We start from the raw sequence: 25,078 nt of genomic DNA, 5'->3' as shown, positions 1-25,078 counted from the left end.
CCAGTGTAGACATTATTGTTTTTGCTTTTAGAAATTCAAATGTTGATCAGAAAATAAGTTTGAAATGTCTTACTCTGCCCTTAAACAATGAATTTACACTGATGTTTTTGCTCTTTTGTGACCTCATTTTGAGCTCAGACTCTTAGGTTTATGTTCCCTGGGGTTTAATTATCTTCTAAAATGAAAAAGCCCCATCATGCCCACGCATCTCACTGCTCACTGAGTCACCCAAACTGAAAAACATTGAAATCCTTCAGTGCCTTCGGATTGGCCTGCTCCCCTCTGGGGTGGAAGACCACACAAAAGCTCAATTATCGAACTGAATCTCCAGCTCTGGCATTTAATTCATGCACATCTTTTCCTCTTCAAATACGTAAGTGTACTTTCACACAAAAGAAAACATTCTTCTCAAAGAGGTCAACTGCAGCTCTACGAAACTGTACTCCCAATTCAGCAGATAGAACTTACAGACATTTCCAATAGTTGGTTTTGACTGCTCAACGTTTATTCCCTTTTCTACTCAACTAAAACTCACACCCACCCTCTACCCCCAAAATTCAAAAAAGTAGCCAGTCCAGGATCAATCCCCAACACCCCATGCCACTGAACCTGGCAGGAGTGATCCCTGAGTGCAGAGGTAGGAAAAGTACTGATCATGGCCAGGTATGCTCCCCCCTCTCCAAATAAAAGTAGCCCAGTTGAGATGATAGTTCTAAGCTAATCAAACTCTCTGAAGTTAAGAGGAAGATGATTTTATGTACATACAGTACTGGCTCAATCACGCTGGTACTGGAAATTAAGAGAATATAGTGGAGATGCTATCTGGTCATGGGATGCCTTGCCTGAATGATAGTTTACCACTCTGGCTAGAATTAACAAGTTTCTAGACCTTAGCCCAGGGTTAATCCAAATTAAAAAAAAAAAAAAAAGTTACTGCTTACACTTAATCAGTATTAACTTCCTTTTCATAATTTACTATAACTGGAAATAAGTATAACAAATGTATACAATTTAGTAATTATACAAAACATTGATTTAGCAAGTTACAGTCACATTGGTTACAGTCACCAAAGTGAATACTCAACATACTTTTCACTGCCTTTTCCATAAAAAGTTCAGATAAATAAGTCACTGGCTGAGAAGTCACAACAGAAGCCATTTCAACTTTACATACAACAGAAAAAGTCAGTCTTCCACAGTAATGCTGTAGACACAATCAATCAGAGGCTCTCCATGCTGCCACGGCAGGACTGGAATGATTTTCAGAGTCCATCTTCTACATGAGACAGTAGTTCTCCAAGACCAACACTTGAAGCATCAGATGTAATACAAAATAAGGAGTTCTTTATTTATACAAAACGTGTACATTTTTTTTAAAAAAGAAAGATTCAACAACTCTGCTGACCCCCTGAGGAAGCTATGAGCTTTTATGGGTCCATCAAGGAGCCCTGTGTACATGGTTCAGTCACCAACCTCCTGGCCACAGGAACAAGGCACATTCCTTCAGGGCCATTCACGTGGCACCTTCCCTGGCTCTGCACGCTGACTTTCCCCTTCATTAGGCTCAACTAGCAAGCCAGGATTCTCATGAAAGAACACTAGCTTCTCTGGTCCAAGCTTCAAGTGTTACTTAAATCAGTTTATACAAGCTGGTTTTTCTTTCTTGCAACATTTTCAATAAATTCCAAGCATCAGAAGCTTTATTACAACATATACAGATTTGATACAGTTCTTTACCCCCCCCCAAAAAAAAAGTCTATCTAGATTTTTCAGCTAAGTGTCCTTTAAGAATTCAAAGTTGGCTTAGAGAAATGGCATTTACCTTTCCCACCTTTGTTTTCCACTCTGAGAGGTTACAGACCTATATGTTCTTGTCCAATAGAATCACCTCTAAGTGTCAGTAAGTACTCTTCCTTCCATCTTAATAAAGAGCACAAAACCTTTTCTTAAAGCCTTATGTTGAAAAATATTGTAGGTGAGTCACACATTTCTATTTAGACAAGAGGCCTCTCTGAACAAAGAGCCTATAGCGATAAATGCAGTGATTTGTTTTCTTAATCGAGAACTATTTCACACTGCTCTGAACATTATTCTGTAGTTTGAGAAAGAGAGTAATTCTTCCCATGAAAAAAACAGGTCCCCTTGTAAAAAGGAATTGTTGGCTACCCCCAAAAGAAATAAAAATAGACCAGCACCAAATGAAGTATTAGTTTACATAAAAAAAAAAATAAGATTAGCTCTTATTTCTTCAAGTTCTACAACCCAGACTTAGACTTAATAAATTAATTGTGAAATCAGCAGTTCTGGCAGCTACGGTGTATTTAAAAATGTGTCTTCCACCTGGCGGCGGGCCTGGGAAGACAGACAAACTCACGCTGATCACCATAAACCCCACTTTCACTATAAGAAAAAAATTCATCAAAAGAAAGCACTTTTTTTTTTTCCGGCTTGTAATCCCTTTCAGAAGTGAGTTGTGGATTACTGTCTGTGATGATTTAAAGTGTAATATTCACGCGGAGATCTTTCCAATGGGTACAGCACATGAAGCACTATGCTGTGCTCAGATCTGAGTGATTGGCAGGAAAGGGACTCGGCCCCTTTCCAAGAGCCAAAAACCGAGTGGGCATCACAACGATCGTGTCTATTCATCCTCAACAAGACTGTGCATTGAGCTTTTTAATTCACAGATTTTATGTTTAGTCCTTCTAACCCAATGCCCATGTGCAGTTCAGAAGTCAGGTTCTTCAAGATGCCTTCTTAGTGCAGGTTCCTTGGAGGTCTTGTAAATTTATCTTTGACCTAAGGCAGAAAAGACAAAGTAGGGACATATGGTATCAGAGGAAAGTGGAATTTTAAGTAAGTCTTAATGTAGACAAATAACAAGCTTCTATAGTACAGCAACTACAGAGAAAACTCGGTTAGAAGATCTTCCAATCTTACCTGTTGTGAATCATATGACTTCTGACAAGATGTCCTGCTGCCAACGCTGCCATCAGCGACAGCTCCCCAGCCATGACTGTACCGCACACAATTCGAGCAAGCTGCCGGGCATTTTCCCCAGGATTGTCCTGGCAAGCTCCCTGAACACCCAGCATCTGCAGAGAAAAGTAGGGCTCACGTTTACATTCATGGCGATAACGTCCTATTCAAAGAAGAGCAATTTCAAAGGCCTAGAAATATAATAAGGCTTGCCTGAAAGCACAAAGATATAAGTGCCCATGCTAAAAACATAGAAATCCCAGTTAACTTACAAGCCCCCCCTAATGTGCCCTGGCAGTAAGCCCTGAACAGCACAAGCAAATCCTATTTGCTCTTTTACCCTTAACTTCCTAAGCGTAGTCAGGAACGTATGAACACACTAGACTAGGTGGTGGGGGAAAGAGGAGGAGGAAACAAACAAGCTCATCCAGAGATGAGTGTCATGGAGTCTGGTAGAAACAGACTTCCAGCAAGTTACAAGGTGACTTGAGGTCCAGCGAGTCATACCTGCAAACAAGCTTGCTGAGGGAGCAGGTTGGTGCCGCCCCCGACGGTTCCTATCTCAATGGACGGCATGGTGCAGCTGATGTACAGATCTTCATTTGTGGGACCACTTGCTTCCATTAAGGTAATGCAGTTTGAACTACCAACGTTCTGTGCTGCATCCTGAGTGGGGTGGAGGGAAAAGGAAAATATTAGAAAAGCGGTATCCCTGGCTGAAAATAACCCAGAAAAAGCAGCAGCGGGATCCTCACCTGCCCACAAGCAATGTAGATGGCAGTTACAATGTTGGCGGCGTGCGCATTGTAGCCTCCGATGCTTCCAGCCATCGCCGAGCCCACCAGATTCTTATTAATGTTCACCTCAACCAGAGCTTCAGTGGTCGTCTTTAACACCTGAAACAGTTGTGAACAGTTTACAGTTTCACCATGTCAACTTTTTGAGGACCTCCAGAAAACAAGTGGGTTTCTAAACTGTGGCCCCATTTAAGCCTTGTCCTCAATAAAACAGCAGTGAATGTGCTTGAATGCCACACACACTCGGACAGGAGAGATGTGACAAAATGGCCACCTTTCAAATAAAACATGACCATTTATCAAACTTTATTTAGAATCTTAAAACTCCAGGAGTGCCCCCAGCAATACCCCCCCAAATCCTTTCCCCAGTGTATGGCCCCATTAAAAATTAACATTATAAAATATTCATCTAGTCACTCACTTCTCTGACAACTTTGGCAGGAATGAGAGCTTCACAAACAACAGACTTTCCTCTCCCCTCGATCCAGTTTATAGCTGCAGGTTTCTTATCGGTACAATAGTTACCGCTGACTGCTAAAACTTGCATTTCGGGGAAATACTCGTGCAGTTTCAAAAGTGCTTTCTCTGTACCCTGTTAATGAGGACAATAAAATTACATTGCAATGCAACTATTTACGTATCAGAAGGTTTTATTTACATCTAATAATTAGTATACTTCTAAATTATAGTTCAAAATATGTCCATTAGATTGCCAAGAAACTGACTACAAAAGTATCAGCTACTTGATTAACCATCACCATGGCTAATCTCTCTTTGGATATAGATTCCTACTGTTTCTTTATAGTAGCTGCTGATAAACAGCACGCAGAGGAGAATGAGTTAAAAAAAAAAAAAAAAACATTAATGACAGGGTACTGTAGATACAGTGCAGAGGTTAAGGTACTTGTACTGCAAGTGACTGACCCTAGTTGAATCCCTGGCATTGCATATGGTACATGAGCATCATCATGAGTGACCCCTGAGCTTGACAATACCCTTTTCGTATTACCAGTCCTTCTCTTCACCCTGATACCCCCTACCACGATCCCCATCCCCCAGTTTCCCTCTTTCTGTGGCATCCTCATTTCTATAATCCAGGGCCACGGTTTACTTGGGGATTTTGTCTTGTTTTGGGGTCACACTCAGTGATGCTCAGGGGGACCATAGAAAATGTTGGGGATCAAATGCGGGTCAGTAGCATGCAAGGCAAGCATCCTACCCAATGTACTACTGCTTCAGCCCTGACTGGCAATTTTTCAAGTTTATCCTTTCGATCACAGACCTATCTCTTTCAGAATAGTCCTTGTAAACAGAAAAACCATGAAATAAATTTTTTAGCCAAATTAATGTTAATATTTTACCTTTATGTCCAGTAACACACACAAAAAGAATACAATGAAAGTCATGTGTAATTGTGTAAAATAAATGCACTACACACTTGGACTATTACTTGATCTTTTTTTATATACAAATCTTAAAAATCTCTTAAGTCAGCTTTTATGATTTACAAGACAAAATTTTGAAGTGCTAAATCCAAGATTCTTCCTAATCTTCAGACTAGTTTAAAGTAAATGTATCAAATAGAAATCATCTATCAACAAATGCCTGACTTCCATGACTTATAGTACTGTAGCACTGTCGTCCCATTGTTCATCAATTTGCTCGGGTGGGCACGAGTAACGTCTCCATTGTGAGACTTGTTACTGGTTTTGGCATATCGAATACGCCACAGGTAGCTTGCCAGGCTCTGCCGTGCGGGCGGGATACTCTCGGTAGCTTGCTGGGCTCTCCGAGAGGGATGGAGGAATCAAGCCCAAGTCGGAACATGCTGTGCTATCGTTCTGGATCATGACTTATATAAATTATTATTTACTTTTAGTAAAAATCTTTCAACTAACTCTGACAAAGTCATTTATGTATAATAAAAAATTCAAAAGTGCAGCAGAGAATATAATCCTAGACAAGTCTGCCCTGCTCCAAGCTTCCTCTCCTGAGATAATCATGAGCACGGGTTCTCAAATGGGAGAGCCAGGCCCACCTTGGAGATCATGTTCATGCCCATGGCATCACCCGACCGGGACTGGAACCGGATATAAAGGTTGCGCCCTGCTATACTCATATGAAGTTTCTGTAGACGTGCAAATCTGAAAATAAAAGCAGTGAAGGTTTTAAGATAGAACTCATTTTAAAATATACTTAGCTTGTTTAATATAATGTGCTCTCTTTAGACATTTACTAGAATACTATTTCAACTGTCATTCCTATTTTCTCTCTTTTGGAGGAGCAGGGGCAATGCTGGGCTACCAGGGCCTTTGGTCAAATAACCTACTAGGCTACGAGGGCTGAATCCAATGGTTCTTAGGGAGCTATGTGATGCTGGGATCAAACAGTGCCTGATAACCCTTTGACCTATCTTCCTGGCCCGTCACTCTGATTTGCTCTAAGGAAGAGTTATGGTTACTTCATCACAGATGAATTTAGAAGTCTGAATGAAAATAAGTGTAAGGTTTTTTTTGTTTGTTTGTTTTTTTGCTTTTTGGGTCACACCCAGCATTGCTCAGGGGTTACTCCTGGATCTACACTCAGGAATTACTCCTGGTGGTGCTTGGGGGACATATAGAATGCCGGGGATTGAACCCAGGTCGCCCCACCCGCTATGCTATCACTCTGGCTCTGAAAGTAAGTGTGTAAGTTTTAATGATCTTGGGCTAATCATTTGTACTGATCATATTTCTTTACAAATTTAATTTTCTTCATTCATAGTTAAATCTACTATAGTAATACAAACTTCCATGCTGCTTGGAAAATCTTTTTGTAAGTCAATGATCCTGCCCTAGAGCAATTCTAACTCAGAGGTCTTCTAAGGTACAGTAAGTCTAATTATTAAGAGAGCCTTCTAAAACCAACACATACACTTAGTAGTTCAAACTTTATCCCCAATTTTGCCTCTATTGAATACTCATTCAGATCAACATTCTCTCCATGACTAAGCCACGCATTAATAATTAGTTTAAATGTCTCTAGTTCAAGTCAGTCTTTCATTATGTCATGATCAGCAGGTAAATATGTATAGACAGTGACATTTAGTGATCACTACAAATGGCACTGATTCTGAAGTAAACCCCCACACACCTGCTGGTGCTGTCAAATGCTTCCTTTATCACTGCAAACCCTTCAGGGGTCTCAAGCCATGCCTTCACTTCTGCAGAGTCACAAGCACGGGGAAGACGCACCACTGGGCCACGAGTCATTCCATCTGCAAGGACTCGGCTGCTAGCACCTCCACCAAGCTATTCAGAGAATGTTATACAAGCACTTATTAATCTAAGAATGCTTCCACTTGTCCCAAAAGTTATCCTTGATTATCCCCAAAATTCCCATTGCTTGGCCTAGAACATAACTTTAAAAAGGCAAATATATGAATGCCAACTTACACATATGGCTCTGCAGCCTCTGTTAGTGCTGGCCACAAGACAACCTTCTGTTGTTGCCATTGGAACCTGAAATTCTTTTCCATCCAAGAACAGAGGTCCTGCCACTCCAACAGGGATTGGCATATACCCAATAACATTCTCACAGCAAGCTCCCATCACCTGAAAGGTCAAGTCATATACCAAGTAAACACTACATTGAAAATAAACAGCTCTCATCAAATAGCTTCCTTCAAAATTAATCCTTCAGCAAATTTCAACAATATTTAAAATTGTTAGATATTTGAAAATAAAAAAAATTTTGTTTGATCCCTGGCATAGTCCTTCTTCCATGAAATGCATGTGTTTCTTTAAATGCTTCTAAAGTGAAATTAAGTCAGAATGAAACCAAAATGCAGAGTAAATCTTTAAAAGTATTTAAAAGATAAAAGTTTGTGCAGAGAGATAGTACACTGGTAAGGCAGACAGATGCAGAAGATAATAAAATGGGTAGGTCTTGCATATGGCCAGCCTGGTTTTGATCCTTTCCTTCCTCCTTTTTTCCTTCCTTCCCTCCCTCCTTCTCTCCTTCTCTCCCTTTCATTCCTTTGCTTTTGTGTTACACACAGCAACATTCTACCCCTGACTCTGAACTCAGAAATTACCCCTGGTAGTGCTTGGGGAACCATACAGAATGCCGGAGACCAAATCCAAGTCTGTTAACAGCATGCAAGGCAAGAGCCCTACCCACTGTCCTATTTTTCCAGTCCCAGAATTTCTAAAATCTTTAAAGTTCAAATTTATAATTTTAAAAGGATGCATTTTACAAAACCATGTGTTAAAGAACAACTGAAAATATTTTAAAACCTAAATAGTAAATCTGCAAGACTGAAAAACTACAAAGTAAACCTTCTCCAATCAAGAAAATAACTTACCAAGGAATAATTATAGTTCCTATAAGGCAGATACTGCAGTGAAGAAGGCTCTGGAAGTTTCTGTGAAAGCATCTGTCTGCGAATAGATACACCTCGTTCGTGGGTTTCCATCAGAGTTTCCAATTTATAAGCTGGAATATGCTTGGCATTGACCAACTGTATGACCTCAGCATCACTGAGAAATTTCGCACCTTGCTAAAGAAATGTACAAGAGTAGAAGGGAATTTAGGGTGGGAAGTGACAAAACTGCAAAGCACCATAATTCATATTATTCAATTATTCATAATAAATAAGCTGTTAAAAAAATGTTCTCAGTAGAGCTAAAAACACAAGCATTGAAGAATAACAAGCAATGAAGAATAACACTCAAAGGAGCCCCAACCATCTCATCTGAAAAACTGACATGGTTTCAGCTATCTCACAAACAGCTGCATGGCATGAAAGATACCGGAGCCATAAACCATGCAATAAATAAATTAAATAAATAAAACCATGCATAAACTTAGAACTTTGTATATACTCAGAAGCTATAGCTTCTTAAGTTGACAAAAACAAAAAGTTTCCTTTCTTAAAAATCAAGCAAACAAAAAGGAAACCAGACTTGAATCCAAGCTAGCTCAAAGGGCTGGAGTGAATGTTTGAGTGCTTTGCATGCTGGAAGTTCAGATTTGATCCTAAAGGGTCCCAGAGCACTATGCTGGTAGCTGCCTTGAGGAATGCAGAGTTCGACCCAAAATCCCCCCACCTCCCCACCCCCCAAAAAAAGGCTACCACCCTGAAGTTTATTTTCCCTTTCCTCACCTCTGCATTCTCAAGTATCTGCAGACACTCTTCATTAGGCCGTGGTTCCGCAGGGAGTTCAATTTCAGGCTCTTGTGCCTCTGGTTCCAGTGAAGTATCAAAGGAGGGGTTACCAACCACAAATGTAGTTTTGCTGGAAGTGTCAGTTTCTGCCAATAAGGGTTTTATGACCTCAACTATTCAAGAGATCAAAAGAAGATCTTATCAGCCTGAATGTTAACTTTTAAAACAAACTCAACTTAGTGACGTTAGAAGCATTGGAAGAAACGGGAATGAAGAGAACAAGAAATCACCTTTTCTTTCATTGTTTATTCTGGTCTCCTCCATTGCATGGAACTTCTGGTTATTTCTAACTAGAATAGGTTCACGTCTACAACAATATTCTGGAACTTTCTTCTGGGTCACTACTGGAGATGTGATAGGGTTTTTTAATGAAAGTGTAGACTCTGTCTCAGTTTGTTCAAAAAAGATGTACTTGACAGCCAGAAGGAGAGCTAAACTTAGGGTAATAACTTGTTCAATATCCATGCTGATCATTCTAAATAAAAGAAAGCAAATTATTATTCTAAACTATGAAAGGTACAATCTATACATTTAACAAGAAAGAACACTGGGTTCAGACACAACAAACCACGTCTTGATTCACTTACTTGGAGAGATAAAACTGCCAGAGGGAAACACTGGGTTCGATTCTTTTGGACACATTTTCATCCAATCCTAAAGAAACCTTAGAATTTTCTGCTGTGCTATTTTGAGGAGAAGGATCAGCTATCCAGCGACTGTGAGCATGAACAAGAACCAGACCTAGAGACTGAAACAAAAATTAAAAACTTATATATCCTCTGCACACCCATAAAACTAAACTTATCCTTGGCAAGTAACTCATCAGACAATGTTTTCTGTGGTCTTCCCTTATATTAGAAAAAAGCCCTGGGGGACCAGAGAGATAATACAGTGGGTAGGGCACTTGCCCTGCACACGGCTGACCTTCTGGTCCCTGGCACCCCATTTGGTCCCCTGAGCCCCGCCAGGAATGAATCCTGAATGCAGAGTCAAAAGTAAGCCCTGAATACTACCAGGTGTGTTCAAGACCTCACCTCCCCATGAAAAAGTCCTTGGGCCCAATATAGGAGCTTGGAGCCCCTGCTTTATAAGCAGATGGCCATGGGCCCAAACCCCTAGTGTCACACATGTACTGAATGATCCTGGCAGTTCTACTGTGTGTGATTTCTGGCTATTCAACAAAGCTCACAGCCAGATGCTTGTGAGCTATAACCCCTGGCAAGCACCACAACTAAAAAGATACCGAAGTGCCACACCAGAAGTGTGACTGCCAATAAATAAGGCAGAAGTGCAACTGCCAATAAATAAGGCAGTGACTCCCAATGAGCACCACTAAAGGAGTGCCAACCTCGGCAAGAAACACAACCCCAGTCATCACAGCAACAATAAAAGGGAAGGGAAGGGAATTAAAAAAAACATTTTTAGAGAGAAAGAAAGAAAGACCCAAAACACTATGTGACCAATTAAAAGTACAAAAGCCACCGAATTACTGAAAACATCGAAAAGAACAATTTCCAAAGAGAGACAAAGGGAAGGAACAGAAAAAATCTGCTTAAAGGAGAGAATATAGAGAAGTTTTGAAAGAAATGAAGAAGAAATTAAGAAAAAATAAAGGAATATCAATAAGTCAAATACTGTGGAAGACAAGGGGAAGAAGGAAAAACCCCAAAGAGAAAACCGAATTTTAAGACCGGAACTGAGAATATCGGAAGAAAACTTTAATTACCATGATCATCTTAACTCTCTGAGTAACGGGATTTGGTTTATTTTCTTCTTCTTCTAAAACTCTGGCAAAATGGCTAAGCTGCCAAATTGGCCGACCTTCACGGCTTTCCCGAGAGAGCTACAAAATAAAAGTCAACGTTACCTCCATAGACTTTGATTTGATTTCATTTAGGTGAAGCAATGTCATGAGAAACACTACTCCTCAACCACAGTAAAAACTGCTCATACCTCTAAAACCAGGGACACACAAGCTGGGAAGAAAGTCATGAACACAAAGTAGTTGGCAAGAACTGACATGCATCCAAAGCAGCACATAATTTCCAGTTGACGCACTCCTGGTCAAACAAAAAATAAATAATCAGTAAAGTACATGTATTTTTTGATGCTGCATACACCAGATTTAGATAGGTATATCTATAGGTGAAATAAATGAAAATATTAGTATAGCAAGTTCTTCTCAATCTTCTAGAAGAATGAACAAAAGTGAAACCAACCTCAGATCACAGCAGGAATTAAGTCCACACGGATACGGACCCTCCTCTGCTGTAATCCTTAACATCACAGCAAGCACTGCAGTAATGTTCAATGTACTGTTTACCACATGGCAGCACCACTGTGTAGCTATCAAGGGCAAGCTATTCTAACAAAATAAGCCCGTTCCATCCCACCCTTGCCCCTGATCCAGTGCCACTCATTACTACACAAATAATTTGCTTATGAATCATGGACTTGTTTTGTTTTTTTGCCCGATGCCCCTTTCGGATGCCACACCTAGTGATGCTCCAGACTTACTCCTACATCAGCTAAGGGATCACTCCTGGCAGTGCTCACAGGAAAACATGTGGTGCAAGGTTTCAAACCCAGGTCGGCTACATGCAAGTCAAGTGCCCTATCCCTGGCGTTATCTGTCTGCCTCCCCCCCCCCCAGCATGGACCTTATATAAAACATACTACCATCAACTGCTTTTTTACCACTAGCTAGCTTTTCCTTTTCTTAATATAAAATTTTTATCAATTACTGAACTATTTTTAATAAAACATTTCTATTGATGGGCTTATAATTTTTCAATTCAATTAATTTCTTCAGGAAAAAATGAAATGCAAAAAAGCAACTCAAGATTCAAAATAAATGTACATAGTGTTTAAGTTATCATTTAATAGTCTCAAATAGACATAACAGAATGATGGAATTTCAGAGATATAGCTCAGCAGTTGCCTTGTATGGATGAAGTTCAATCCCCAGAACTACAGACACACAAACAAACACAAACACAAAATGCTTTGAAATAAAAAACTGATTCCCTTTCCTTTCAAAAACTGCTGACAAGATACATTTGACTAAATGACAAAGTATAGCATAAGTGACATTATAAAAAACTCTACAGCAATTACTCTTAAATGTACAAATTCAAGAGTAGCAGTGACAATCAACAGTCTGAATGCCAGAAAGACACTTCAATGGGCTGAGCACAGGCTCGGCCACCCAGAGCGCCGGGTTTCCAGCAAGAGCACTGACTGGGGGAAGCCTCCGCATCAGGCTGAATCGTTCCCAAGCACTAGGTTATGACCAAATAAATAAATAATTAAATAAATACTAAAAACAAACGAAAACACAGTATGAACAACCTACATTTTAAATAGTAGCTAAATATCTCTCTAAATCTACTTGCTGGAGGCTTTAACAACTTAGCTATCAACTGGCATTCACTCTATAAGTTATTCCTGTGCTTGCTGTATGTCCTCCAGGCATTCTTCCCTCCTTTATCCACTAACAGTCTCTCTGTGGCACAGAGACAGTACTAATCTATGCACTTCTAAGAAGAAATTTTTCTGCTCTTACTGGCTGCCTAATAGTACCTCCTAGTTAACATGTATTACACCTGAGGCTCAGAGGAGAGAGCTCAAGGGCAGAAGCACATGTCTTTGAGGCCTGGTGTTCAATGATTGCCTGGCCCCAGAACTGAACTACAAGTCAGTCTCCAGCCCCACCACCAGCAGCTATGGTACACTCCCGATCCCCCACAGAACCCTCAAAAATCCCAAAAAAGAATCTTATCCTAAACCAAACCCTAACTGGAATATTTCTGTACGACTATAAATGTCTCCTAAATGACTTTTCCAAAGTTAAATTTGGTAATTTCCACTCTATCATGGCAAACACATCATGCTGCTGCTTTCCAACTGATTTCATAGGCAGAGTCCTGGGTTTCTAGATCCACTACTAAATCTGGCTACTCCTACAGGTTCTTTGGCTCAAAAAAAAGGGGGGGGGAAGGAAGGAAGGAAGAGAGAGCGAGAAATAAAAGAAAAGGAAGGAAGAAAGGAAGGAAGGAAGGAAGGAAGGAAGGAAGGAAGGAAGGAAGGAAGGAAGGAAGGAAGGAAGGAAGGAAGGAAGGAAGGAAGGGAGGGAGGGAGGGAGGGAGGGAGGGAGGGAGGGGAAAGGGAAAGAAAGAAAGAAAGAAAGAAAGAAAGAGAGAGAGAGAGAGAGAAAGAAAGAAAGAAAGAAAGAAAGAAAGAAAGAAAGAAAGAAAGAAAGAAAGAAAGAAAGAAAGAAAGAAAGAAAGAAAGAAAGAAAGAAAGAAAGAAAGAAAGAAAGAAAGAAAGAGAAAGAGAAGCTACAGCTACGGTTTTACCTGATCAAAAATGCCCTGGCACCACATAATTTCCCCAAGCACTGCTGAATGATACATACAAATAATCATCTTACCCTCGAAAAGTTAGAAGACACATATTTAATATGCTAGTGAAAAATACATCAGGAAATACACCAGAACACGTATAGTTAACTGTTAACTAACTTCGGTCTTCATGAGGAAGTCATAAAATTTAATCCTAATGATTAGGAAACCTTAGCAACAGCTTATATATTCATTTGGGCAAATTCCCATACCAGGCCATAATTTTTATCCTATATAGTGGAAACCTATGTTTGATATTTAACATCTAATCCTCTACTCTATCAAATTAGAGATGAAGAAACCTATGTGTTGGGCTAATGCTGGGTACTGGCTATTATAATGCATCACTGTATCACTGTCATCCCACTGTTCATCGATATGCTCGAGCGGGCACCAGTAACGTCTCCATTGTGAGACTTGTTGTTACTATTTTTGGCATATCGAATATGCCATGGGTAGCTTGCCAGGCTCTGCCACGTGCGGGCTGGATACTCTTGGAATCTCCAAGCCAGGCTCTCCAAGAGGGGTGGAGGAATCGAACCCGGGTCGGCTGAGTGCAAAGCAAATGCCTTACCCGCTGTGCTATTGCTCCAGCCATTACAATACATAGTCTGATTAAATCTTTGCAACCACATTAAGAGGATCTAAGTTAGATCCTTCCAACTTCTGACTCTTGTCCTATCTCCTTTGACAATTAAAACAATTAGACACACAAGTCACTAATTTAATAAAAAAAAACAGCAAGGTTAGATGGTGCATTCCAGAAAAATCATGGAACACAAGTTTGGCTTAAAGCCAATAAAACCACCAATGAATATTCAACATAAAATCCTGGAATAAATATAGAAAGAGAAGAAAATGGTAAGAAAATTGGTAAACAATTATTATTAATTGGTAAACAAAAATTAAACCATATGGACATAAAGTGAACTACTAATTTCCCACTAAACCATAAGATGAGATATACACAGTCAATCAAGAATTTAAAGAATAATGTCAGTAACCATTAAAGACTTTAAAAAAACTTGTATTTAAGAATAACCAGTGCACTCTAAAATATGTTTTTCTTTTTATCTACAAACTGACTCTTAAATATATTAAAAACTGCTCACAAACCTGAAATGGTACCAACTCCAATCACAAGACATTCTACTAAAGCATCAAGGGTGAATGTGGGGCCTAAAATTGCCATCCCACGAGCAATATTTTCTCTTACTTCATCCTAAAACAGACCAAACATAAGCATAAGGTACAAAATAACTAAAAATGTCAATAAAGTAATAAATATAGTTTAATGCATAAAGAACAAAATAGGCAATATGGTAAAATTAAGCCTCCAGATGCAATTTATGTGAAGTAGATATGTATATATCTATATGTAAATATACCTTGCTTCTCCTTTCCATTCAGTGACATTTCTTAGGAATATTTCACTAAAATGGTGCCTTAATTCTTGTCACTTAAATCCACAATTACTATCCTATAATAATTTGCATTTTGCATTTTGGTTACTACCAATATAAGTACTTAGGAATGAATTTTGGGAGACCAGATAGTACTATGAAATCTAAATCATATCTCCTTGCAAACATACTCAAATGAAATATATAATCAGGGGGCTAGAGCTATAGCACAGTGGGCAGGGCCTTTGCCTTGCATGAGGCTGACCTGGGTTCAATACCCAACATCCCATTTGGTCCCCCAAGCACCACCAGGAATAATTCCTGAATGTAGAGCCAGGAGTAACCCCTGAGCACCGCTGGTGTGATCAAAAAGACAATATGTATATATATGTAAAAAATCAGGGGTACAAGCAATTTATATACAGATATTCTGATGCATAGCAGTTAAAAATGTTATGCTCCTTAATTAACTACTAAATATCAAAAATTTTTTTTTCTTTTTTTGGGTCACACCCAGCGATGCTCAAGGGTTAGTCCTGGCTTTGCACTCAGAAATTACTCCCGGCGGTGCTCAGGGGACCATATAGTTTGTGGAAATCAAACCTGAGTCGGCCTCATGCAAGGCAAATTCCCTACCCTCTTTGCTATCGCTCCAGCGATAAATAAAATTTTATGACAGATAATGTTAGTGGTTATTCAAAATAAAATTTTATGACAGATAATGTTAGTGGTTATTCAAGTTCTGAAATAAAACTACCCAGAGACTCTTCTATTAGATTTGTTCTACCATCCTATGTGTTTCATTAGGTAGAACTATTCCAAACTCCAGAAGCTGGTGAATTATATCTGAGTTAAGACAAATGGGACCATTCTTAGGAAATGGAGAACACAGTCAAAGGATTTGACAATTAAGCTTAAAATTGTGGGTAACTCCTAAATCTTAGCTCTGACAAATTCTAACTGCCCTACTGTTATAAACAAACTGAAAAAAGAGAAACACCATTATCATTCATGTTGTATAAGACTAATTACCTGTGAGTTGGAACTGAGAGCAAACTTTGCTAGTGCACTTGCTCTGGAAAGGTCAATCAAAAGCAGGAAAAAGGGCAAAGCTTCACTGGTGGGGGGAAAAAAGGGTTACTTGGTACATTTAACAAAGAAGGAAAAAAATATATTTTTTCTAAAACAGAACATTTCCCTGCATACAATATTACAATATATAATTCACTAGTATGTTAACCGTCACTAATATCTGAATCTCTTTTACAGACCAAAAGGAAGATTCTACTATAACTTATTATCCTTAAAGATACTGTTCACTCAAAATATTTTAATGTTAAAAATATAAATATATTTACAGGGAAAAACATCATTTGATAGGAAAATAGGCTGAGTGGGTTGGAGCAAAAGTACAGCAGGTAGGGCACTTGTTTTACATGTGGTCAACCTAGGTTTGATCACCACCATCCCATATGGTCCCTGAGCACTGTCAGGAGTAATTCCTGAACAGAGTCAGGAGGAACCCCTGATCATCGCCAGGTGTGACCCAAAATCTAAAAATATTAAAAATAAATCTACACATATTTTTTTAAAAAAGAAAAATATGCTGAGTAACAGAACCATCTCCTTGAATTAGCAGAAAAGAATAATATATAATTTTTAAACGTATCAATAGTTTGGGGAGATCATTGTATCACTGTCATCCATTGTTCATCAATTTACTCAAGTGGGTGCCAGTCTCCATTCATCCCAGCCCTGAGATTTAGCAGCCTCTCCTTACTCATCTTTCCCAACAATCGGAGGCTCTTTCAGGGTCAGAGGAATGAGACCTGCTATTGTTATTGTTTTTGGCATATGGATATGCCATGGGGAGCTTGCTAGGCTCTGCCGTGCGGTTGGGGGAGATAAACGAAATAATATTTTCAGTCAGTAAGTTGGCAGGATGGGCTGGAGAGAGAGCACAGGAGTTAAGGCATTTGCCTTGCCTATTGTCAACCCAGGTTCCATTCCAGCATCGCATGGGGCACCCTAGATCCTACCAGGGGTGATTGCTGAGAGCAGAGCCAGAAGAAAGCCCTCAGCAAAGCTGGGTGTTATGCCAAAATCAATTTAAAAAAAACAAAATTTTCCCTAAACACAGTAGCACTGTTGTCCCATTATTCATCAATTTGCTGGAGAGGGCACTAGTAACGTCTCCGTTGTGAGTCTTGTTACTGTTTTTGGCATATCGAATATGCCATGGGTAGCTTGTCAGGCTCTGCCGTGCAAGCGGGATACTCTCAGTAGCTTGACAGGCCTCCGAGAGGGACTGAAGAAGTGAACCCGGGTCAGCCATGTGCAAGGCAAATGCCCTACCTGCTGTGCTATCTATCGCTCCAGCCCTAAACACAGTAAGTTGGCAGAAATAGCACTAAAAATATCTCTAAGAACAGCCCCAACTCATAAGAATGCAGACTCGGGGCAAAAAAAAGAGCAAAAATTTAGCTATTGCTATAAATTTATCATACATTGTAAGAAGAAATTTAAAAAACTACTGTAAATGTATCACAACTGTCAAGACAAGATGAAGTAACTAAAAATCCAATTCTAGGGGCGAGAAAGATAGTACAGAGATCTGATTCCCAAAACGACAAAGTCTGGACAGTAACATATCTTTGGGTCCTCGAACTGAACCACCAGCCTGACTGTCTAAAAGTATCATCGAGTGGTCCCAGGTCCCCTGAACACCGAATGGGAGACCCAAAGGATTTAAATCCAAACCTCACAAGAAGAATAAGTAAATGAACAATTCTATACTCAAGCAGGGAAATACTAGTTGGAGCAGGGGAATACAAATAATTTAGTCTAACAATAAGAAAGGACACTTAAAAATAAAACTATTATTATTGGCATAAAAAGCATCAATATAGCAGGAGTTTAAAATTATCTGTAAATATAAAAAAGGGTAGGATATACATATATATAAAAAGATAATATATATGCAAAACATATTTTGGAAAAATTGTTTATTTAGGCTTTAAATACTTACTTCAAGCCTGTCAATTCTTTATCTAGGAAATGAATAACAACTGTACTGAATACGAAACTTGAGAAAATTGTGAAGAGGCCAGCAATACCTAAAACAACAAAATCCCAACAAAATGAAAAAATTTCATCCTTCATTACACAAAAAATAACATAGTTCCATACAGAATTTCAAAATACTAGGTTATTAAAGTCAAATATCAGAATATCTAACTCTCAAAAAGGGTAATTAAAGAAGCAGACTTTAAGCAATACACACATTTCAACAAAAGATTTGAATAAAGAGGTACAATTTAAATATCCAACAAAAAAATGATTACCTAAAATATATTTTGATCCAAGTTGACGTAAGTTCTGGAATTGGAAGTAAATATACAGGATAGCTATGCACCGAGTTATTGTCAGAATTATAATGTCACTGCTCAAAACATCCTATTGGGAGAAATAGGAAAAAAAACCCATTGCTTGAGTTTTGCATTAAACAATGTAAAATAAGAATTTATTTTGTTGCATCATGAGTTTACATATTATCCTAAATGTTAGCAATTGTCAGCTAACAAATAAGCAACTCAAAAATTAAATCAAACTTTTAATTTTATAATCTATTTTGTAAACAATCCACTGCTTTTATCAATCACTTCTCACCATGTCAATTATAAAAAGTTTATTTTCCAAATTTAAGTCAGTAAGACTCATTTGGGTAAAGAAAAGTATTTCGAGTTAATTTTCAAACTATGAAAGTCAAGTTTATACTTGTGGTAAATTCATGATTGTGAAAACAGGATCTTATTCATAACTTTTTTATTTAATGATCTCTAAAAGAAAACACTCTGGAAATTTTAAGTATGTAAGTTTCTTTATAGTCAACACCAAATTAAATTTCACAAACCTCTTCAAATTTTGGACACTCATAATTCCATCCACAGATCTTATCATTCCCAGTAAACATGTTCATGGACATCATACAGATGGTCAGTGTCACAGTGCCCACTATGACTTCCCAGGGATGGGAGGCCACAAAGAGGCCATGCATTCGGAAAAGCCTTGACAACATTGTTGCTACAGAATCCTTGGATCCTGGAAGGAACATCAAGTATGAACACTTTTTATTAGCAGTTCATTGTACTTCAGGAAAAGACTAAGGAAAAAGTATGTCGAGTGCACTGTTTTGGAATCACAGGATCTTATACATATAAATAAATCTATTTCACAATGCTCCCAGTATTTCTGGGCATGTTAAAATTAAAATGAAAGAACTCCTATTTTTTTACTCATAACACTTAGCCTTTGACTAGTCACTAATAAACAAGTGAAAAACAGCAATTTCTTTAAGTTGTGTGAGTTCAAACATTTAAGATCAAACCAATGCATATCTCAACACTTCATATTACCTGGGTTAAGGAGAGCCATAAAATAGAAAACGAAAGTAAGAAATAGCTATCCAGTCCAATTTATTTTCTAACTACCCTGCTATAAAATGCATCTAAGCAACCTCTTCCACATTCTGGTTATGCAAAAGGTAAATACTGAAGAATTTATCAGTGGTGTGTCTTCCATACATAATTAGTTTTAAGGCTGCTCAAGGGCAGAGACATGTTTTTCATTCCATTCAGCATATGCCATAATGTCAACAGCAAATTGATATTTAATGAACTTTCCTATTGTTGCGGAAAATAGAGAAGTTTTTGTCTGAGCTTGATAATCATAGTGCTAGAATAGAGGAAGATGATGAGGCTGGCCAAAGTAGATGCCTACAGCTTCCAAAAGTCATACAAAAGAACATACCAAATTAAGTAAATTTTGAATTAATGACAGACATTACTAAATGCCTCCATTTGCTGGTTAATAATAATTCTGACATTATTTCTTTTTTAAAATCTGATATAATCATTTGGCTCAAATATAGAAATATGTAAATCTCATTTTACCCTAAACATAATACTACATTAAGGCATATATGATCTCCCAGAGAAACCCAAATTTAAAAAATTAAGCTTTAATAGACACCAACAAGAAATCAAATGAATTTCATATTCATGGTGAAACTTAAGAAAATTAGGGCCACAGAGAGAGAATACTATCGCTAAAGCACTTGCTTTGCATGCAGCTAACCAGGGTTTTATTCTCCAGTACTATCCTATCTATGGTCCCCTAAGACTGCTAGGAGACGACACCCTAGTGTAGAGCTAGGTATAAGCCTCAAGCATCACTGGGTGTGGCCCAGAAACAAACTGAAAAGAATGATTCATTTACTGAAGACAGAAAATAAAAGGCAACACATTAAAGAACGCATTTAACTACTAAAAAGGATAGAGGAAAAAGATTAAGAGTAGTTTTTAGAAACCAAATCAATTAATGTAGGGAACATTAATTGATGCCTCCCACTGCATCCCTCTGTTCCCTACATTTGAAGCATACCAGGCCACTAGCTTGATCCACTGGTTTTCAAATTGCAGAGTGCAACCCTCCATTGGCACAATTAGATAACGAAATCAATTTTGTGAGTCAGAACTCTATTTTAAATAAACTTATAAACAATATAAATAGTTTTAAGAATGTAGTATGGGTGGATACTATTTCTTGAAACTATTTCTTGAACTTATGTTTCATACAGCGTGTGTATGGCAGGAAGTCATACTGGCTTCCAACATTATTTCTTAATTTTTAACATCTCAATGTTAAAAGGCTGGAAGTTACTATGGTATATAAATGTGGCATGTCACTGTTTACTCATGCCTTTCAACCTCCCACCCTGACTCTTTTCTTCATTTTATTCTCCAGCACTTTGTCTTTAATTTTAATGTAGCAACTTTCACCAGATGAACTGCTTAATTAAAAGCTAAATCCCTGATTTACATAGTATGCATTTTATTTTCAAAGTCCTAAGATAGTTTTTTGGGTTTTTTTTTGTTTGTTTGGGTTTTTTTGTTTGTTTTTTGTTTTTGTTTTTGCTTTTTGGGTCACACCCAGTGATGCTCAGGGGTTACTCTTGGCTTTGCACTCAAGAATTACTCCTGGCGGTGCTTGGAGGACTGTATGGGATGCTGGGGATCGAACCTGGGTCGGCCGCATGCAAGGCAAATGCCCTACCCGCTGTGCTATCGATCCAGCCCCAAAGTCCTAAGATAGTTTTTAAAGTCATCTAGATAGGGGTAAAACTCCCACCTATTGCTCCTCCAGATAAGAGCTAAATGCAGACCAAGGACCATAGAGATAGTACAGCAAGTAAGGTGCTTGCCTTGCATTCAGCCAACCCTTAGATCCCAGACACCATCTGTGGTTCCCCCAGGCCCATTGGGACTGGTTCCTGGGCAAATACAGAGCTAGAATAAGCCCTGAGTACCACTGGGTGTGGCCCAAAACCCAGAGTTAAAAAAAAAAAATTAGAAAAAGGATAAATGCAGGGCACACAGGGGAAAATATTAAATGGAAAGGGAATGAGGAAGAAGCTACATTGTATATGCTATCCTGGAAAATGAACACCACTAACAAAATACTTGGTATTAAATTAGCAGGGACCTAGACTTAAAAGAATTTTATCTTAGATTTGCACCCTACTTCATTATAACTGACTCATGAGAGGCTAGATTTTCAGATGGTCCCCTATCACATAACTTCCTTCTTATATTTTAAAAAAACCATACAAAGATGCCAAAAGATTCAACTAGCATCAACATTTCAGAAAATTTAATGAACATATATTTCAAAACTAAGTCAAATTATTTCTAACACTCTCTCTCAAACTCCCCAAATTCAATTATTTCTAATCAAGTCAACTCATTTGTCACTACTAAAAAAATTACAATTAACTTGAGCTGTCAGCAGGACCCCTAATCTGGTCACACATCAGTAGAGCATCATTAATCTCTAACTGCATTATTAGACACATTCTATTTTCCCTCAAAAAGATTTCATGGTAGGGCTGTCAATTCTGCCACATTTTTTTCTTAGGTGTAAAGACATTTTTGCTACTTTTCATATGATCTTCTGAACCCTCTTCAAGCATCTTGAACCTTATCTGCTTGGAAATACTTGGACAAATGAATGTCAAAAGTAACTCTGGTTGCACACAATCTCATTTCTCACACACACCTATTTCCCTAGGATTACACAAAGCATTTAAATAAATGCCACAGAATCCAATCTTACATCTTCATCAGCAGTTGCAGTGACACTAGCAGGTAATTACAGACAGTATTTATGCCATGCCACAATTAAAAAAAATAAACTTTGAAAAAAGTTAAATTGCAGTATGTGGCAATATATTCAGACTTCAGAATGTTGGAAACATTTCATGGAACTCTAAAGAATGGATAATTCAAATCCAATGGAATCCTTAAACTGGAATCCAATTTGCCACAGAAACCATCTACCATGGCCAAGAAAAGGATGCTTTGGCATCCAGGCTAATTCTTTTCTCCCACTCTGAACTTCTCCCATGCTACAAAGTCCAGCACCTTGATTATACATTATTTTACACTGTTTTGAAATTAACTACTATGTTTGTCTTGTCTCTTTGAAGGTCTTGGACTGTGACCTGTTTTAATCCCAATAGGATGCAGCATTAGACTTCTGTCACTCTAGTATGGGGAATTAGAGGGAATATACCAGGAAATCAAAAATCTGACTCTACATCCAATTATATCACATGTTTGTGAACTACAGTTTTCTTCATTCACTTAGGAAGCTTGAGTTTCAAAGTTTTTTGACAAAGGTGTGAGACCACATGAAGCTGCCATTTTTGTCGGCGACGAATTTCAAATATCACCACTTTCACCTGGGTTCACATAAATAGGTAATACATAAAGATGGTACCTTCCTAGGATCTAGACACTAGATCATGCAATAAAGAGAACATCTGTGCCAGCACACACATGGAGCCCAAATGTTCACGATTTAGTCAACTTCATATTAATATTAATGTGATTTTTACAGCCCCCCCTTCATGCTATTCATTCTCTTACCACCAAATTGATCACGAATTTGGGAAAGACCCTACAACCAAAGCAGGCCCCGCCCACCGCCCCACCCCCAAAAGCAGCCCAGTTTCCAGAGAACACTCTTAAGGCTATTGTAAGCATAAAATGTCTTTCACTGGACTGAAGGGAAAGTCAATTTCGGGGGGAGGGGCGGGGGGGGGAGCGTTCTTCTCCATTTGTGAGATGTGCGGTTATCCAGACTGGCCCACAAACAAATGTCTCCTCCAACTTTTCAGCGCCAAGTCTAAGAAGCCCTGAAACGTCTCAAACGACCACCTAAAAAGATGGAAGCCCGTAAAAACGCCCTGGAAACGGACTGCCCCCTTTCCGCGCAGGGATCGTCCAATCACCCAAAACAAACCATGCTGGAGGGGGACGGGGGGGGGACGGGGGACAACTCCGCCTTTAGCCAAAAAGTAGCCGGAACAGGAGACCACACCCTTCGTCAGAGGGAGAAGGGAGAAACGAGGGATGGAGGGACGGAGGGAAAGAAGGAGGGAGGGAGGGAGGGAAGGAAGGAAGGAAGGAAGGAAGGAAGGAAGGAAGGAAGGAAGGAAGGAAGGAAGGAAGGAAGGAAGGAAGGAAGGAAGGAGAGAAAAGGAGGGGAGGCAAGGCATCCCCTAAGCCCCCGGGTGGGCCGCGAGACCCGACGCGCGGCGGGTCGCCGGCTCCCTCACGCCTCCGCCTCAGCCCCGCAGCACGGACGGGCGCGTCCCCGTCCCCTGAAAGAAAGGCGCTGACGAACAGCCGGGCCTGGGCGTGAGCGGGGGAGAAGGGCAACGCCGGGGCGTGACCGCCCGCACCTGCCCCGAGAGCCCCCGGCGAGCCGCTGCCCCGCGCCCCACACGCCAGCATTTCTCCCCTCGCGGGGGGTGGGCGGCCGCCGAGGTCACCCCGGCCCCGCCGATCGCGACCGCGCGGCCACCACGGACGACTTCGGCCCGGGCCGGTGAAGGCGGCTACGCCCCGCGGGTCCGCCGGTGGTGACGGAAGCCACGGAAGACGCCGACCCGCCCGCTCCGGCCCAGGCTGCCCCGTGGCCGGCTCCCCCGGGCAGCAGGGCGGGCCGCGGCTCGGCCCCGGCCGGCCTCAAGGGCGTCTTCTCGCTGTCCCCCGCGGGACCGGGCGCCACTCGGGCAAAGCGGCCGACGCGGGGGGCCCCGCCGGGTTCGCGGGAGCTGCGGGCCGAGCGCTCCCGGCCCCAATCCGGAATCCCCACTGAGAGGGAGCCTGGACACGTTCCCGCCCACGCCTGCCCAGCTCTCGCCAGCCACGGACCCGCGCTCGGCCAGCGGCCGCCTCACCTCTGGATCTCACTAGAGGCCTCCGAACCTGGGAGCCAGCGCGCCGGCCGTCTCCAGCCAACGGAGACGCGGAGCGGAAGGAACCTTCTCCTTACGCACTCGCCGAGCCGGGCGAGCGCGAGGCCAATGGGAAGGGATCGTCCGATCGTCTAGCCAATCACCGGGGGGCTGCGAGGCCTGAAGGCGGTACGTCACGAACGGTCACCCTAACAACCACCCACAGCTCTCACTGGTGCCGAGAACGGCCACCGCACCATCTCTCACCATTGCTCGGCCAACCAATAGCCAGTCGAGTTCCAGCAGCGGGGCCTTCCTATTGGTCGCAGCGCCGTGGGGGCGCAAGCGTGGAAGCGGCCTCGGCGAAGGCGCTAGGGGATGTGACGGGTAGAGTGCGCTCCGGCCCACGACCTGCCCAGTGGTCAACCTGGCTGTGTGAGAAGTTCCAGGGGAAGCTGTAGTTGAGTAGCAAATTGGAGCCGGAGAAGATGAACACAGGGCCAGGGTGAGGATGAAAAACTCAAATTAGTAAGTGTAGAGAGTTGGAGGTTAAGTGGAAGTGACACCGACGGACGGATGTGGAAAAGGGAAGGTGGTAGCCCGGTGCAACCCAACCCTCCAGCTGAACCAAACTCCGGAAGTTAAAAAATAAAAAAGAAAGAAAAAAACAAAAACCCAAGTAAACTGACGGCTTCTGTAACTTACCCATTTTTGTAAATGGTTCCAGCCACTGGATTTCCCCTCCTCTCCCTCTGTTGAGCAGTAGACCCCCACCGTCGGTTCTCTCTCAAAAATGCTCCCGTCCTCCGTCTCCGCTGCAATCCCTCTCTGCCTCCCGTGTTTTATTATCTTGGTCTCTTACCTGGATAGTGCAATAGCCTCTCCTAACTGGTCTCTCCACTCAGGCCTTGCCCCCTTCCAATCCAATTATTCGTAGCCATGGGGCCTGCCCCCAAACCCTCAATGAGCAATTGGGATTGCTC

The 25,078-nt window shown here is 40.6% G+C and overlaps 1 protein-coding gene across 1 annotated transcript; it reads right to left on the bottom strand.

Annotated features, from left to right (window-relative positions):
• Nucleotides 1-947: 947 nt before the first annotated feature.
• Nucleotides 948-24,233, bottom strand: HMGCR (3-hydroxy-3-methylglutaryl-CoA reductase). The gene is made up of 20 exons (XM_004613131.3): nt 24,099-24,233; nt 18,705-18,892; nt 18,136-18,247; nt 17,820-17,907; nt 15,824-15,908; nt 14,505-14,610; nt 10,939-11,045; nt 10,712-10,828; nt 9,573-9,733; nt 9,216-9,460; nt 8,923-9,098; nt 8,122-8,316; nt 7,211-7,369; nt 6,909-7,066; nt 5,815-5,920; nt 4,198-4,368; nt 3,735-3,875; nt 3,487-3,645; nt 2,941-3,095; nt 948-2,799 (listed from the first exon to the last, which is right to left on the bottom strand). Exons 2-20 carry the CDS (start codon nt 18,867-18,869, stop codon nt 2,745-2,747), a joined length of 2,661 nt encoding a protein of 886 aa, XP_004613188.1. The 5' UTR covers nt 18,870-18,892; nt 24,099-24,233; the 3' UTR covers nt 948-2,744.
• Nucleotides 24,234-25,078: the final 845 nt, after the last annotated feature.

The sequence above is a fragment of the Sorex araneus genome, chromosome 1 (assembly GCF_027595985.1).
Source record: "Sorex araneus isolate mSorAra2 chromosome 1, mSorAra2.pri, whole genome shotgun sequence".
Lineage (NCBI taxonomy): Eukaryota > Metazoa > Chordata > Mammalia > Eulipotyphla > Soricidae > Sorex > Sorex araneus.
This window is presented reverse-complemented; position numbering and strand designations above follow the sequence as displayed.

What these genes read in the sequence shown, in the direction of transcription:
- HMGCR (XM_004613131.3), bottom strand. Translation starts at nt 18,869, where the DNA reads ATGTTGTCAAGGCTTTTCCGAATGCATGGCCTCTTTGTGGCCTCCCAT. An exon ending in CTCTCAGTTCCAACTCACAG is followed by an intron (nt 14,611 to 15,823) that starts GTAATTAGTCTT and finishes GGTCTGTTTTAG; the next exon opens with GATGAAGTAAGAGAAAATAT. An exon ending in AGATACTTGAGAATGCAGAG is followed by an intron (nt 8,317 to 8,922) that starts GTGAGGAAAGGG and finishes ACATTTCTTTAG; the next exon opens with CAAGGTGCGAAATTTCTCAG.